This window comes from Dermacentor variabilis, chromosome 1, assembly GCF_050947875.1.
Source record: "Dermacentor variabilis isolate Ectoservices chromosome 1, ASM5094787v1, whole genome shotgun sequence".
NCBI classification, from domain to species: domain Eukaryota; kingdom Metazoa; phylum Arthropoda; class Arachnida; order Ixodida; family Ixodidae; genus Dermacentor; species Dermacentor variabilis.
Window position 1 is genome coordinate 228,521,761 of NC_134568.1, and position 13,441 is coordinate 228,535,201.

At 45.2% G+C, this 13,441-nt stretch overlaps 1 protein-coding gene and 1 long non-coding RNA gene across 8 annotated transcripts in view; one reads left to right on the plus strand and one right to left on the minus strand.

Moving 5' to 3' along the window:
• LOC142558321 (uncharacterized) overlaps positions 1 to 13,441 on the plus strand; it is a 121,661-nt gene that overhangs the window by 66,840 nt on the left and 41,380 nt on the right. For 2 of the 3 annotated variants that reach the window (XR_012823010.1, XR_012823009.1), the window contains exon 4: positions 9,414 to 9,552. This is a non-coding gene — a long non-coding RNA (uncharacterized LOC142558321). Of the gene's footprint in view, positions 1 to 9,413; positions 9,553 to 11,831; positions 12,202 to 13,441 lie in introns of those variants that run through there. The other variant, XR_012823008.1, reaches the window with a different exon arrangement.
• Positions 1 to 13,441, minus strand: part of cac (calcium voltage-gated channel subunit cacophony) — a 564,571-nt gene that overhangs the window by 26,925 nt on the left and 524,205 nt on the right. For all 5 annotated transcript variants that reach the window (XM_075670414.1, XM_075670406.1, XM_075670418.1 and 2 more), the window contains 4 exons: positions 7,821 to 7,904; positions 7,367 to 7,483; positions 5,431 to 5,496; positions 2,108 to 2,191 (listed from right to left, as the gene is read on the minus strand). In XM_075670414.1, coding sequence (XP_075526529.1) covers positions 2,108 to 2,191; positions 5,431 to 5,496; positions 7,367 to 7,483; positions 7,821 to 7,904 — 351 coding nt within the window. The remainder of the gene's footprint in view (positions 1 to 2,107; positions 2,192 to 5,430; positions 5,497 to 7,366; positions 7,484 to 7,820; positions 7,905 to 13,441) is intronic.

Consider the following 13,441-nt stretch of genomic DNA (forward strand, 5'->3'; position numbering starts at 1 on the left):
GACCTGGGACTCGGCGGCGCGGCCAGTGCGGATCCTACTGCGGGGGCGCTTGGGCGCCTAAGGGGTCCGCGGCCGATGAAGCCGACCCAGGTTCCCACGCGCGACGGAGTGATAGCCATCCGATGAACCGCCCTAGCGCCAGCTGCTCTTGAGTGCGAAACTTTGCCTAGCGCGGGTACGCGTTAAGCGTTTCAAGTGAAGCCAATTCAATATTTGCGGAGACCATTCAGAGGACGTAGATTTTTTTACTAAACTGCCCTGGAAGTGTCGTATGTGGTTATGCTGTGATGCTTGGGTACACATCGCAGCACGCTCGCACAGCGGATGAAGGCAAGAGGAGAAGACAGAGCAGCGCTAAGAACTCACCACTTTGATCTGCCCTCTTTCTGTGCCTTCGTCCATTATTTGAACGCACTGTGGCAGTAACCAACCAACCGGCCAACACATCCTAATGCTGCTCGGAACGTCTGCAAATTTTCGCGCTGGCTGTAATCATACTTCGAGAACATTTAACCAGGGTTGCAACTTAAGGAACGGTTATTGCTTGTGCGCCGTTAAAACGTCTTACAAATAATACTTTTAAAGAATACTAGAGATTTTATCACGCACATAAAGTTACTTGGTTTGAAACTTCACCCAAATACGTTACAGGCAAGACTTTTGCTCTTAGATAAATTAGAACTTAACGAAAATAAAGGCACCCTGGCCTTTCCTGGCAAGGAAATGACTCAACTTTGAAGGCTTACCAAATTACGGAGCGAATTAAGAATAGACGAGACCGAGCACAGATTCAGAGAACCTGCCTTCCAGGTTTGTGGCCAGACAAGAGAAGACGGGCGCGGTCTCGCCGTATCACCGAATTAGATCCCACATTTAGCAATCTATTATTGCAGCATTCGGTGCGTGAGAGGGACGCGATTGCGCCGCGTCTGTAGCGTTATGCTGAGGAGTCAGAAACAGTAATCACTGAAGCATCGTTTTCGCAGTGTTTTCATGGCACCGTTTTCCAGGCAGAAACACAACTATACCTTGACTCCGGAGGTTTTAGCACCGCGCAATAAAATTAAGAAAAAAAAAAGAAACAAAGAAAACGTTCAACAGATCGTTCGTTTAACTTAGTCCAGACCACTACACTATAAAGTTCCTTGTCCATTAAAAACTACGGTTTTCAATGAAAAAGACCGCCTTGCGTAGCCCTCACATTTGTGGTACATTGCTAGTGGTTATAGTACATGGCTCAAGCTGCTCGCGATCGCAATTCCTTTATTCTATTTTGAGAACACGGCGCGACGTCTTTTCTGTAAAAGATCTGTTTGTAGGCCGGCTCACGTCCGAGACGTGTGATGATTTGCCGCACAGAAGCGCGCTGACGCCATAACAGGTTGTAGGCAATTGCATCAGAGCCGCGCTCACCGGTCACTTCAATCACGAGTGGAAACCACGGGCTCGGGACAGCACTCGGCACTACAGTGTTCGTGGGGGTCGAAGGAAGTCGGGAGAGTGTTAGGTAAAAAAACTAGCTGGAGAGTATATTGTAAGAATGCGTTAGAACTGAAACTGGAGGAGTACTGGTCGGCTATTTCGATACCTGTGGAAATGATGTTCTTCACGATTACGAACCAGTTGGACGCTTCTGCAGCGCGACTGGTCTTGGAAGTTTGGATGTGACGCCTGTAAACTGGCGGAGTGTGGGTTCCTTGACCGGCGCAAAGAGGCCTGGCGATGGGCTGTGGGGCGCTTTGCGCGGGCAGCCGCTCGAAACGAAACGTGTCACGAACGAACGGTAACTGCGGAAGGCGCCATGCAAGCCTTCCTTCGAGGAGCAGCCTGGTGGTGTCTTGGGCAGAGCGCGTTGGAATGGAGTAATGTTTGTATATAGATATATATAAATGTATAACATAATAAACAAGGAACGGAAGGCGCACACATAGAAAAGAAAAGAATGCACAGAAATGCAAAAAAAAAAAATTAGGAAGACCCAAACGTGTGGCCAGATACAGGGCTTAACATGGCACGCGTGAGCGCAAACAGCTTGTGCAGCAAAGGCGTGGATGCCCTTGGAGCCGGTATACATGTGCTTAGGTTAGGATTCCACTTGCCTGAACAGAAGCATTAGACCTTGAAAGAAAGTTCGGAAGTTATTGTGCCTCGTTATTTGACTGTCCGACGCCAGCATAATATTTCCAAAGACCTGGACAAAAAACACAAACAGCATCACGGAGGAAGCCGCGAGGGAGTGTGGGCGGGGAGGCAAAGTGGGGGAGGGCAAACGCTACGCGCTCTCGGCGCCTCGGGCCAGAGAGCATTCACGGCTGCTACGCACACACAGACCCTACGCCGTCGGCGGCATTTTCTGTGCGCCGCCTTCTCTCTATGTAGTACGTGGGGGGGACGCTACGCTGCCGCCGCCGCCGCTGCTACGCGGACGGGCCGTGCTGCCGGCCCGTTGCGGCCGAGGCTTCTAGCTAAAGGCGCCATCGGTGCACTGCCGTCCAGGGGCACTCACCGAAACAACAGTATTAAGGACTGAAAGAAGGACTGAAAGTTGTTGTGCCGATTGATCTCTGTGTCAGGGTCAAACCTGATATTGCCGAAAACCTGCGGGCACGGGGTCAAGACCAAAACACGGGCGTCACAAGGGATGCAGGCACTGCGGTATCGCGCCGCCTTGGGGAAAACCCGCGCGCAGCCGTGGCCTGGCCGCGCGCGACCCTCCACGGCTGCTCGGCAGCTTGTGAGACATCACACAAACACAAAAGCACTTCTCATATGCACTAGAGTGGCGTTCATTTCCTCGCGGTGCCAATGTGACCTTTCGGAAAGGTCAGTCTGGTTTCCTTTATCTTTTCTAGTACTGCTCTGTCTTTACCCATGGCGGGGAACAACAGCTGCACGTCCTAAAGGAGCGCGGAATCCCCCAAAAGTCTTGCGGCATGAGGAGCCCCAGGAACTGCCTAGCCAACACATTCTGTCACCTAAGCACTGCCATCTGGCAGAACTGAGGACATTGATTAGTCTAGGTATCATCAATTTTGAGCTGAGTTGAGCTGATAACGTATAATACACTTCCCTGGCACCGGCATCACTGTATGGCAAATCATTTCTGCGGAATCCCGCAGGGTGGAGGTGGAGAAAGTGTCATGAAAGGGAAAATTGTCATTCACCTAAATTGTAGCACGAAGCTACAAAGGAAACCCATACACGTTTCTCGGAAAGAAAACTTCGCAGCTGAAGAAGAATTTGTCTTGGTCCGGTGTCCTTTGTAGCTTCGTGCTACAATTCAGGTGGATTACAATCTTTCCCTTTCAGAATACGAATACATGGGAAGAAAACATCATCCAGCATTTCGCTGGTGCAGTTTATTTGTTCATCCATATGTTTGCGACTGACTCCTGGGAGGCGTTTCTAATTCGTCTAGACAATCTGCTTTATGCTTTGACAAGAATACAGCGAGCAGATTTTCACGCTCATAATTACAGCGAACAGTGGCTTCTGATACTTTTTCTGTATGGAATATACCACATATGTATCTGAGTGAAACGCACTCATCATAATATATCTCCGAAAATAAATGCGTCTTTGTCATACGTTAGGCTGCTCCGGAAAGGCATTGGTCCCGTGTTCGAGTCTCGGACCAGGACGAATTTTTCTTCAACTGCGAGGCTTTTTTTTTCTGAGAAACCAGTATGGATTTCCTTTGAAGCTTCGTGCTACAATTCGGGTGTATGCCAATTTTTCCTTCTCGTGTACTTCCCTCGACCTTGCGGATTTTCGCAGAACTGATTTGCCATTAATTTGCGCGGCAGCATCGAGGTACATATATGCTCAGTGTTAATGCGCCCGCTCAGATTAGGCGATGAAAGTCCCGGTATGTTGCGAAATGGACCTTTATTACTTTATATAGATATGTATATCAATGCTAGCTGTAAAGCATGATCCTAGTCCTCAATGCAAGCACTGCTTGCTATGATTGTCGCTGAAACTAAAGAAGTTTCGCCGAACATGTGTATTTTCTACTCCTCTTTACGCAGTCGGCTTTCGAATCGGGCGCACAGAACAATAAAGCGTGAAATTACCTTAAATTGGACTTAAAATTAAGGTAATCGTGCCGTTAGAGATCAGAAACTTAGTCTGTATGTCTTTAGGTATACCTTGGAAATGGATGAGTGACCATCTTATACGGGGAAACGACTTAATATCAGCACCACTAATTAAATCGCGTAACTTGTGATAATTTCTTATAACAATTCTTATAGTTCTTAATTAAGTATAATATTGTGTAATGTATAATTTATATATAATTATATTATATTTACTGTAATGCCAATTAAGCCGATATCTCGTTGCACTAAAGGCATACACTTTCTTGTTCACATTTTTCCTTATATGATATTGTCCCCGCGGCAGTGCAAAATAGCACGCACCACCTGCTATGTTTGCTGCTCTTGCGCGGCCACTCATTAGCTATTATGCGACTGCCGCCCATCAAGGTACTGTCTCTCTAAACCTGCTCGCTTTTTTTTTGCACGATTCGATAACTGATCTCCGCCAACAAAGTGTTGAATTTACTGTTGCGTGCCCGCGGCCACGCTTTCTGCAGTTGCCAATAAGTCGTCCACACGCGTTACTGTTTCTTTTCTTCATAATGACTTAGGCATGTTAAATTACCTAGCATTTAATGAGGCCAAATTTTGGGCACAATTCGGAATAATCTGCATACTTATTCTTGCGGTGTTTCAAAATATTCTTGACACGCATTGCAGACACCACGTCATTTAGTTTTCTCTCGGGGCTAGTGCGTGTGCAGATTGCAAAAAAAAAAAAATAAAAAAAAGAAAAGAAAATGCGCAGGAGTCATTAGTGTCTTTGTAGAGGCAAGTACTGGTTTTAAACATCATACGATCTAATCTTGATGGTGTAATTCAAAAGAATGCTATAAAGCTTTTTTCCCGAGCATGTTAGTAGGGTGTTAGCAAAAATCGCTCGCAGGTTAGCGTTCGCATGCAATGGAGTCATGAAAAACATTCAGGTAAAGTTTATTACCAATCTGGAAGCCTCAAATCAGTGCTAAATAAATTTGGTTCTGTGGTCTGACCAAACAAACAAACACCTCAGCAGCTTCCTACCGCATTCTATTATCAAGGCATTCGTTGACGGAAAGTCATTAATATTTAAATTAATATTATATTCTCCCGCTTGCATAAGGATAAGACACAATTGATATATACTTGCACAGAAAGTCTTCCCTTTATTGCGCAAAAAATCTTGCGCTTCAGCATTCTTGACGTTTGCAAGCAAGCACAGACAAACGTCTGTGCCATTGCATAATTTTTGCGCAAGTTATCTAGCCGAATGATTCTGTATAGTTTCATTATTTGGGCGGAAAATAAGAAAACGAAGAAAGAAAAGAAATAGAAGGATATGACTCACCTGCATGCCGATTATGGCGTAGATGAAGAATAGCATCGCTATGAGCAAGCAAACGTAAGGCAAAGCCTAGAAGAAGGGAGACAGAGAGGAAGAATTAAAAGACACTTGGGTAAATAAGTTACTTGACAGAAAACACACTTCTCTGACTTAGCAGACAGAAAGATTGACAGAAGACGCAGGGGACTATGCTCTGTGGGTGTATGTGCCACTTTCTACCGAAAGAATGAGCTTCCAGAATTTTATGCTTTCATTTTGTTTTGCTGACACGGCCCTGCTCGTTTCGCAGACAGACAGGCGAGTTTACGGCGGACATGACCGACAAGTTCGCGCACAAATCTGCGACCTTGCGACAAGGCAGTGGATCGTCGACCTACGAGGGGCACTTCGCACTGAAGATGAGGACAGTATATACAGACCACAGATCGGTCTAACGGGACCCGCCGCGATTGCTCAGTGGCTATGGTGTTGGGCTGCTGAGCGCGAGGTCGAGGATCGAATCCCGGCCACGGCGGCCGCATTTCGATGAGGGCGAAATGCGAAAACACCCGTGCACTTAGATTTAGGTGCACGTTAAAGAACCCCAGGTGGTCGAAATTTCCAGAGTCCTCCACTACGGTGTGCCTCATAATCAGAAAGTGGTTTTGGCACGTAAGACCCCATAGTTTAATTTTTAATTAATCGCCCTAACGGTCGACAGCAGCGCCAGTCGCCGCTGCTGCACAAGGAAGTCATGCACGATGCAGGGCCGAGAAATAGCGCTGTAAGAAAGCCATCGCACGCACGCGTGCATTCATACCGGCGAATCGCAAATAGTCGCTTTGGACAAACGCGATCGTTTCGGGCAAATCGCTCGCGCCTCGGTTCTTTTTCCAGCTCCGCAGCTGGAGTCGCAAAGCTGCTGAACCAATCAGCGGGAGCATGAAAAATACGTCGCAATACGCTGACTGTTATTTTACGTGGAGATGGTTGTGCGAGCAGACGAGAACGGCACCAGTCGCAAGACGTTTTGGTGGGGGCGAGGGGCGGACGTCGCGCTTGCCGGAGTGGCACATCGGACCCTGTGCGTCACTCCGTGGCCGTCAGTCGCGGGCGGACCTTTGTCATTCTCCGGTGTGAATGCTGCCTAAGTCGCACCTACATGTTTTCAGACAGTAATACCAATTCTCATGCGGCTGCCTCCGGAATGAAAACGATGACTCACGCGGCGCACTTTTTACTGGCGATAGGCGCTGAACTGTACGAATATTCATAGCGGAGTGCGGCTGCAGTTTTACGCGACCCTCTGTAGCGATATAAAAGTAAAGTTACCCGTTCAATCGCTAACATCGAGTCCGATTCTAATGAATATAAAGGACAATATTTTCATTGTCCACATAATCTCCTATATATAACATGTTTAGATCAGCCAGTTCTGCGTTCCTTTATGCTAAACGTTTGTATTCTGCGACTTGCACTCCTTTTTAATTGATAATTTCTGCCCCCGAATAGGCAAACTTACAACGATTTAGAGTAAGTAAAACACACAATACCTCCTAAATTTTCTTTGCGGTATACTGCGCAAGTGCTGTCAAACAATGAACTAGCGTTACCATCTTCTGTGCTGATGAGCTCTTATTGGGTAGTATCCGTAGTATCCTTGCGTATAGTGCCCGTAGTGCAGTATCGGTGCACTGAATCCTACTACCACTAAAACACTGTGGGTGCCAACATAGCGTAACTGCTTGAACGACCGCAGCATTCTCGTTTTCAAGCTTTGTGGGCCATAAATTATGGAGCCGCTTTACTTTAAGCAGTTCTGTTCCTAATTTGCTGCGTATCACTAATTTTGCAACCAACATCCACTGCATCACGTTTGGAGCTCGAACTCGCCGATATTCGCGCAGCCAAGCAGTCTGGTGCGAGGAACACGATTATTATATACAGAGTGGGTACTCACTTTGAAAGACTGAATAAACGTCCAAAGGAGAATTCGTATGGTGTAGCCTTGCCTGAGAAGCTTGATCAGGCGGGCTGCTCGAAATAGCCTTAAGAACCCCACACTGAAAAAATTCAGCTGAAACGTAACGACAGACTGATGAGTGCTACATGACGTTTCTGAAATCCCTTATAGCAACTTCAGCACTGGTAAATGTGGCCTAACTTGAAAGTTATTTAAACAAGAAAAAAACAACAAGAAACCAAGAACGAGGAGTGTTATGTACGAAATTCTACAGTGCTAAGTGAATGAACTCACTTGTTTCGTGCAAAAGATTGCGTTTCGTTTGACGATATTATTTTTTGGCCACAGAAGCCCACTTTTGATACAGAGTGGTAACGATTTAATTAAATAAAAGTTATAGTCACGCTTACGAGAGCTGGTGTAATTTCCAGGGACGAGTGCTCATACTTACCCCCGTCTCCATGACTAGAACATCGATGATGCTTCCGATAACGGTGATGAAATCAAAAGTATGCCATGGATTCTTGAAGAAGTTCTTTTTTTATTGTAGAAATAGAAGGGCAAGAGAGACGATTGTGAGTGACCGGCAAACTCTAATGACACTTACATGCATTCATGCATCGCGGCACTTTCTTAGTGCGTCTGACTTTTAAATACAAATTTTCCGCGTCATTTGATATGCATTTATCAGGCTCGTAGAAAAACGATAGGCAAGGCAGCTTTACCAGAGTTGTTCAAATAGCAGTGCCCCATGCGTTTTTTTTTAAAAAGCTATTTAGTGGAAGATCCACGCATTCATATGTATAATGTTCGTTTAATTATGGATACTTAGGTAAGTGCGAAACAATACAATGCATGACTCCCTACAGTTCAAGCTGGAACCCCCTTCACGTAGCGTGGCGAACGTCCTCACGCTGCAGATTACATCTTCGAAACCTGGAGACTTTCATTGCGCTGTACATCTCGTCAAAGTAAACTATTACGATGTGGGATCAGAACTGTATGGTGAATTAAAAAAAAAATATCAGTCCTCACGCTGCAGATTACATCTTCGAAATCTCTAGACCTTCATTGCGCGGTACATCCCGTCAAAGTAAACTGTTATGAGGTGGGATCAAAACTGTATGGTGAACGAACAAAAAACAAAACAAAAACATAAGTTCTGTGATTGTTTCGAGAGTATTAACCTTGTGTATGGGCGGGTGTTGTCGTGCCGATTAAGAACGCCGCTGTGCTCATCGAACATAGCATTCGCTAGTCACCAGTAATCTTTTCAGTTTTTGGAGGGTGTAGCCTCGTACAGAACTGTACGCGTCGCACCAACATTAAGTGTTTCAAATTATATTTTGCAACGTGCAACGGGATACCTGCAGTATAATGGCTGTGACTGAACGCCTGGGAAGACATCGCCACATCTAGCTGTGCGCGTGGTGACAAAAAAAAAAGTTCTTGCAGCTCAGCGAAGGCACCTGCCCCGGTCGAGCGGTAAGCCTCTGCACACCGCCGTCGATAAATGCCCAGAAGTGCTTTTTTTTTCGCAATTTCTCCAACGGGAAGCTAATTTTTACCACAAATCACTGCTCGTGACGCGTGTCACAGACAGGTATGCACGAATTCCTCTATAGCTGCGGGGACACAAGCATTTGCGCATGCGGATACAGGAAACTCCGCTGCCACAACGCGCATGTTTTCGTCGTTCTGTCTCAATGATGAAATGAAGATGCATGGGGCACTACGTTTTGAACAACCCTCAAAGATGCGCAAAGGTCATGCAAATGAGAACAATTTCCTGGTATCTAATAATAATAAACAATAATAATAAAAAATACACTGCCCGTTGCACTCCAATTCAAGAGTGGTATTAACGCCAAACGAAACATGGCTCATTCCTGAAGCCCTAAACATAAAAGAGAACCCAAGAGTTAGCAAGCAACTCTTGGCTTCTCAAGAGTACTTTGCTGCATGTGCAACGGTTTTATATCGACTGCTTACTTCCTCTCGAAATGAACAGCCCTCTCTTCCTTTTTTTTTTTTAAACTTGCAGTAGCGTTTCAAGCCCTTGCCATTTCAACGAGGCTTGGAGGTCAAAAGTCATGCCTCTCTTGCTTTGCGTCTCTTTGCGCCAACAGGAAGGCACTGAAGGCCCTCCCGACACAGTCACGTTCAACGGTTCCTGGGCGTATGTATGTATCGCACGTGTAACACGCCTGTCCGATACGATTTGACAGAAACTTCGCGTGCTATCCTCTTGGTTCTTCTCTCCTCACCGATCACGGGCAGCAGAAAACGGGAAGGCGCCTATGTAGTGGAGCCAAATGGCATCGGTTTCAACTTCAGTGCTTCATGAAAAACAAAACACAGAAGCCAGAAAAATTGAACCGGGATCAAATTTACGGGAAAGATGTGGTTGTTCTCTAAAGAAAAGAAACTGTATAAAATTATACTGGCTAACGCATTTCAATGGTGCTCGCACGTAAAAGATTGATCGCTTTACTGTGCACGAAGTTAATTCTTGAAATTTAACTTTTATTGACGCGCTATGCACTGTCCCAATAGTAAATAATTGTTATGACAACATGTAGGGTAATTAGGCATTATTATGGTTTCATTTGAATAAAATATACGCGGTGAAAACGACGCACCGAGACTATATGCGCTCATGAAGTGGCAACTGTCGGGGTATTCGAAAGCGACCGACGAACATAACCGCGATGCCCGTGCCAGAGCTAGCCGGCCAAGAATGACAGGAACCGCCAAATCAGTTGACTGCGCATCGGGTTTCATCCATTATTCGCTCTCGCGAAGGAGGGCTATCGTTCAGTGAATCAACATTCACACAGCGAATCAACACAGCGACAGGAGAACCCACAAGCGCTCAGGACTAAAAGTAGCGCTAAGGAGAATCTGAAAGTGTATTGGGCGCTTTTGGGGGGGAGGGGGGGGATATACTGCTGTCGTGTAATATTTCTACGCAAAAAGCTACACGCTCGTCAAAATTTGGAAAGAAAATCAGTTACGTTCATGTGTAATAGTTACACTTGGCCGAGTTCACCTACAGCTCTGTTATTAAAGGCACATCTTAGAAAGCTAGAGACACTAATATACTGAGATTGAGAGTTGAGAATTTCCTACATGCTTTGCCATGATAAAGTTTCTGATAAATAAAAGTAGGTACATCAGCGCTACTACCTCACCTAGAACACGGTCATACCATCCTAAGAGAATCGTTTAACGATAGTTTCATACTAACACCGTCAGAAAAATCTTTTTCTACGAATCGCAAATAATTGGAATACCTTGCACACCGATGTTGGTGAATACCCGATAGTGTCTTCTTTTATGCAAGCTCTAGATGGGATGCGACCTTCAATATTGTTGAAACCTTGTTGAGCCTCAGGCTTTAAACCATGTACCACCAGGCGACTTCATTCTGCGTTCTTATTACATAGTGCGCAACGAATTCATTATGGTGTCTTATTTATTTGTTATTTCTAGCTATGGGGGGGGGGGGGGCTATTTTACTTTTTTTTTTGCGCATAGAATTTTTTTGGTTGAACGAGCTGTTTCTCTCTGTTTTGTTCTTGTGGCTGCTATTTTTGCGTTTGTGATTCTGTCCTCTGCGTAGGGGAAATTTTAAGAGCTGCCAAGCCTCGAACTGATCAAACTGGCGGTTATACCTGTTGGCTGAAGATCCCCTGAATTGAATGAGTTCAATTCTCGCAAGAGGAGAGCCGGCACGCTTTCATTTGAATTCACATAAATGCCGAAGGGCAAGCTGTATGAAATAAAAAAAAAATACTCGTGCTTAAGTTCTGAAACCCGGGTCGACAGTATTTAACCAAAACTAATAAGAAGGAAATGATGCACTAACGCGCAGAGACGTAAACGACAGGCTATGGAAACGTGATAGACACGCCAACAGAGAAGGTTGCTGGAGAAAAAAAAAAAAGAAACTTGTGGTCTCCTGCCTTGTGATAGTTACATTACCGTGGACCAAATCAAGCGCGACCCTTATTGAAAAATTCATTTGCCCCGAAGCTTTCACACTCAGTAACCCCATCTAATAATACAGAATTATGGAATATGGAGGTTATGGGATGTGTTGTGGATGTGTGTGTTTTCTTTTAATACGGAGTGTACGCGTGGAATCGCTGAAGTAACTAAATCAGAACCTGGAGGTCATTGCATACAGCAAGCCATCAGTGTCCTTATCGCGCAAGAACAATTTTGTTGGAAGGGTGTGCTTTCCCGAATGGACAGAACGAAGGATTACCTGCTACTGCGTCAGTTACTCGTTAGTTATTCGTCGAACGCCCCGAATAATTGAACAGCGCCTGAAAGTCGCCACACCTCATGCGTGTGCATAGCCTCTGTTTACCTTTTGGTTTGAATCTGTTGTCACTGTTTCTTTTCTTAGTTTAATTTATGCACATCAGAGAATAAACACAATCTTTCTTTACAGGGCCTCTTTTTCTAGGACTCGGAAGGTTGCTTGTTTGAACGTTATAAAATTACAAACAGGAACACTCTCTACACTGCGCCGCGTGTCTTCACTGTGGGCTGAACGTGGGTCACGATACGTAAAACTCCCAATACTAAGGTTACTAAGGTTAAGTTTCCAAACTAGAAGTAAAATGTGACATCAGGTAGCCCTGTGTTCTACGGAAACTTCGGGTGCAGAAACCAACTGTCTTCTATTTGCGAAAGATGGCATTCTCTGGGAGAAATATTAACGTAGTTTACCACAAAATCATCTGAGTATACCGTATTCATTTCTCCGTAGACACTAACAAGATTAGTGTGGTTGAGTTGTGCATAGCGAAAAAGAATGAAGTGAGCATATTCGTTTTGAATGAGTTTAGCGGGTCTCTCTTAAGCAGAAGTGTGCAGACAAATACGCAAATGAGATAAATCTTATGGTATAACTCATGGTTTGTGTGTGAGGGAGGAGAGGTGACTATATTCGACTATATGTTAATTTCGTTTGTTTCTCCTACCATACACTAACAGGCTGTTTTACAAAAATGCACTAAAGATGACAATTACTTTTTGAGACCTTGCCACGTACCTATATTCTTCCCACTAACCTGAGAGCATCTAATAGGGAAGGGGATCTCTCCTAATGGCACAGGAGTTGTTTTCGACAAAATTCGAGGCTTACAAAGAAATTCTGCACGGCTGACTATTATACGCACAAATTTGAAGGAAACTGATACATTGTTCCGTGAACTTTTTCAACTGCTAATATTATTGTATACAGTTACACCTAGCATCAAGGACAAATTGATCGTATAATTGCGCATTCCTGACTGAAATTAACAAGTAAACTAATTTAAACCCCAGGAAAGCGCAGAAGGAAATCAGCAATCAGAAATAATGCAGGAATAACAAAACATGACCCCTTCGTCTGTATGAAAGCATGGCGTGCAAGTATTACCGCACGTAACACAGCGTTCATGACGCAAGAACGTACATGGCGCAGCTAAACCCTGCAGTTTTGGCAAATGAAGTAATAAGCTTAGATGTAACATCTTGCCCGGTTGACTACGGTGGTTTAAATTTTACCAGCTTTTGTTGCATTCTTAGCGTCTGCTGCGTCGACTGCCTGATCCTGCTGCTTGCTCACGCGGGCGCTGAGAAGAACACATTTTCGGGTACTCGCCTTTGCTTTCGCAACAGGGTTGCGTATCAGTCCCGAAATACCAATCGGCTCTGATACATTGAAGACCGGGCACGAAGTCTGTTTGCAAGGGAAGAAAAGGAAACGCACTACGCCCAGGAACCGTTGACTGCGGCGTAAGAACACCTTAGTGCTTTTCTTCACGTTAGACCAAGGCACAATTACGATCTCTCCGGCATCACGCCTTACATACCTTTCATACAAACAGTCAGTCATCGATGCGTGGTAATGTACAGCAGCAACCTGTAGCCGCCCAGGCTAATTAACCTTGCCAGGAGAAACAGACCCCGCTTTGTGACAGGTGCCTATTCCTCTATCGTTCCCGGAATTACGACGGCGCACCATAAACAGCGCGACTCACAGCTATCGCACTATGCAGGGGAGGTTTTCTG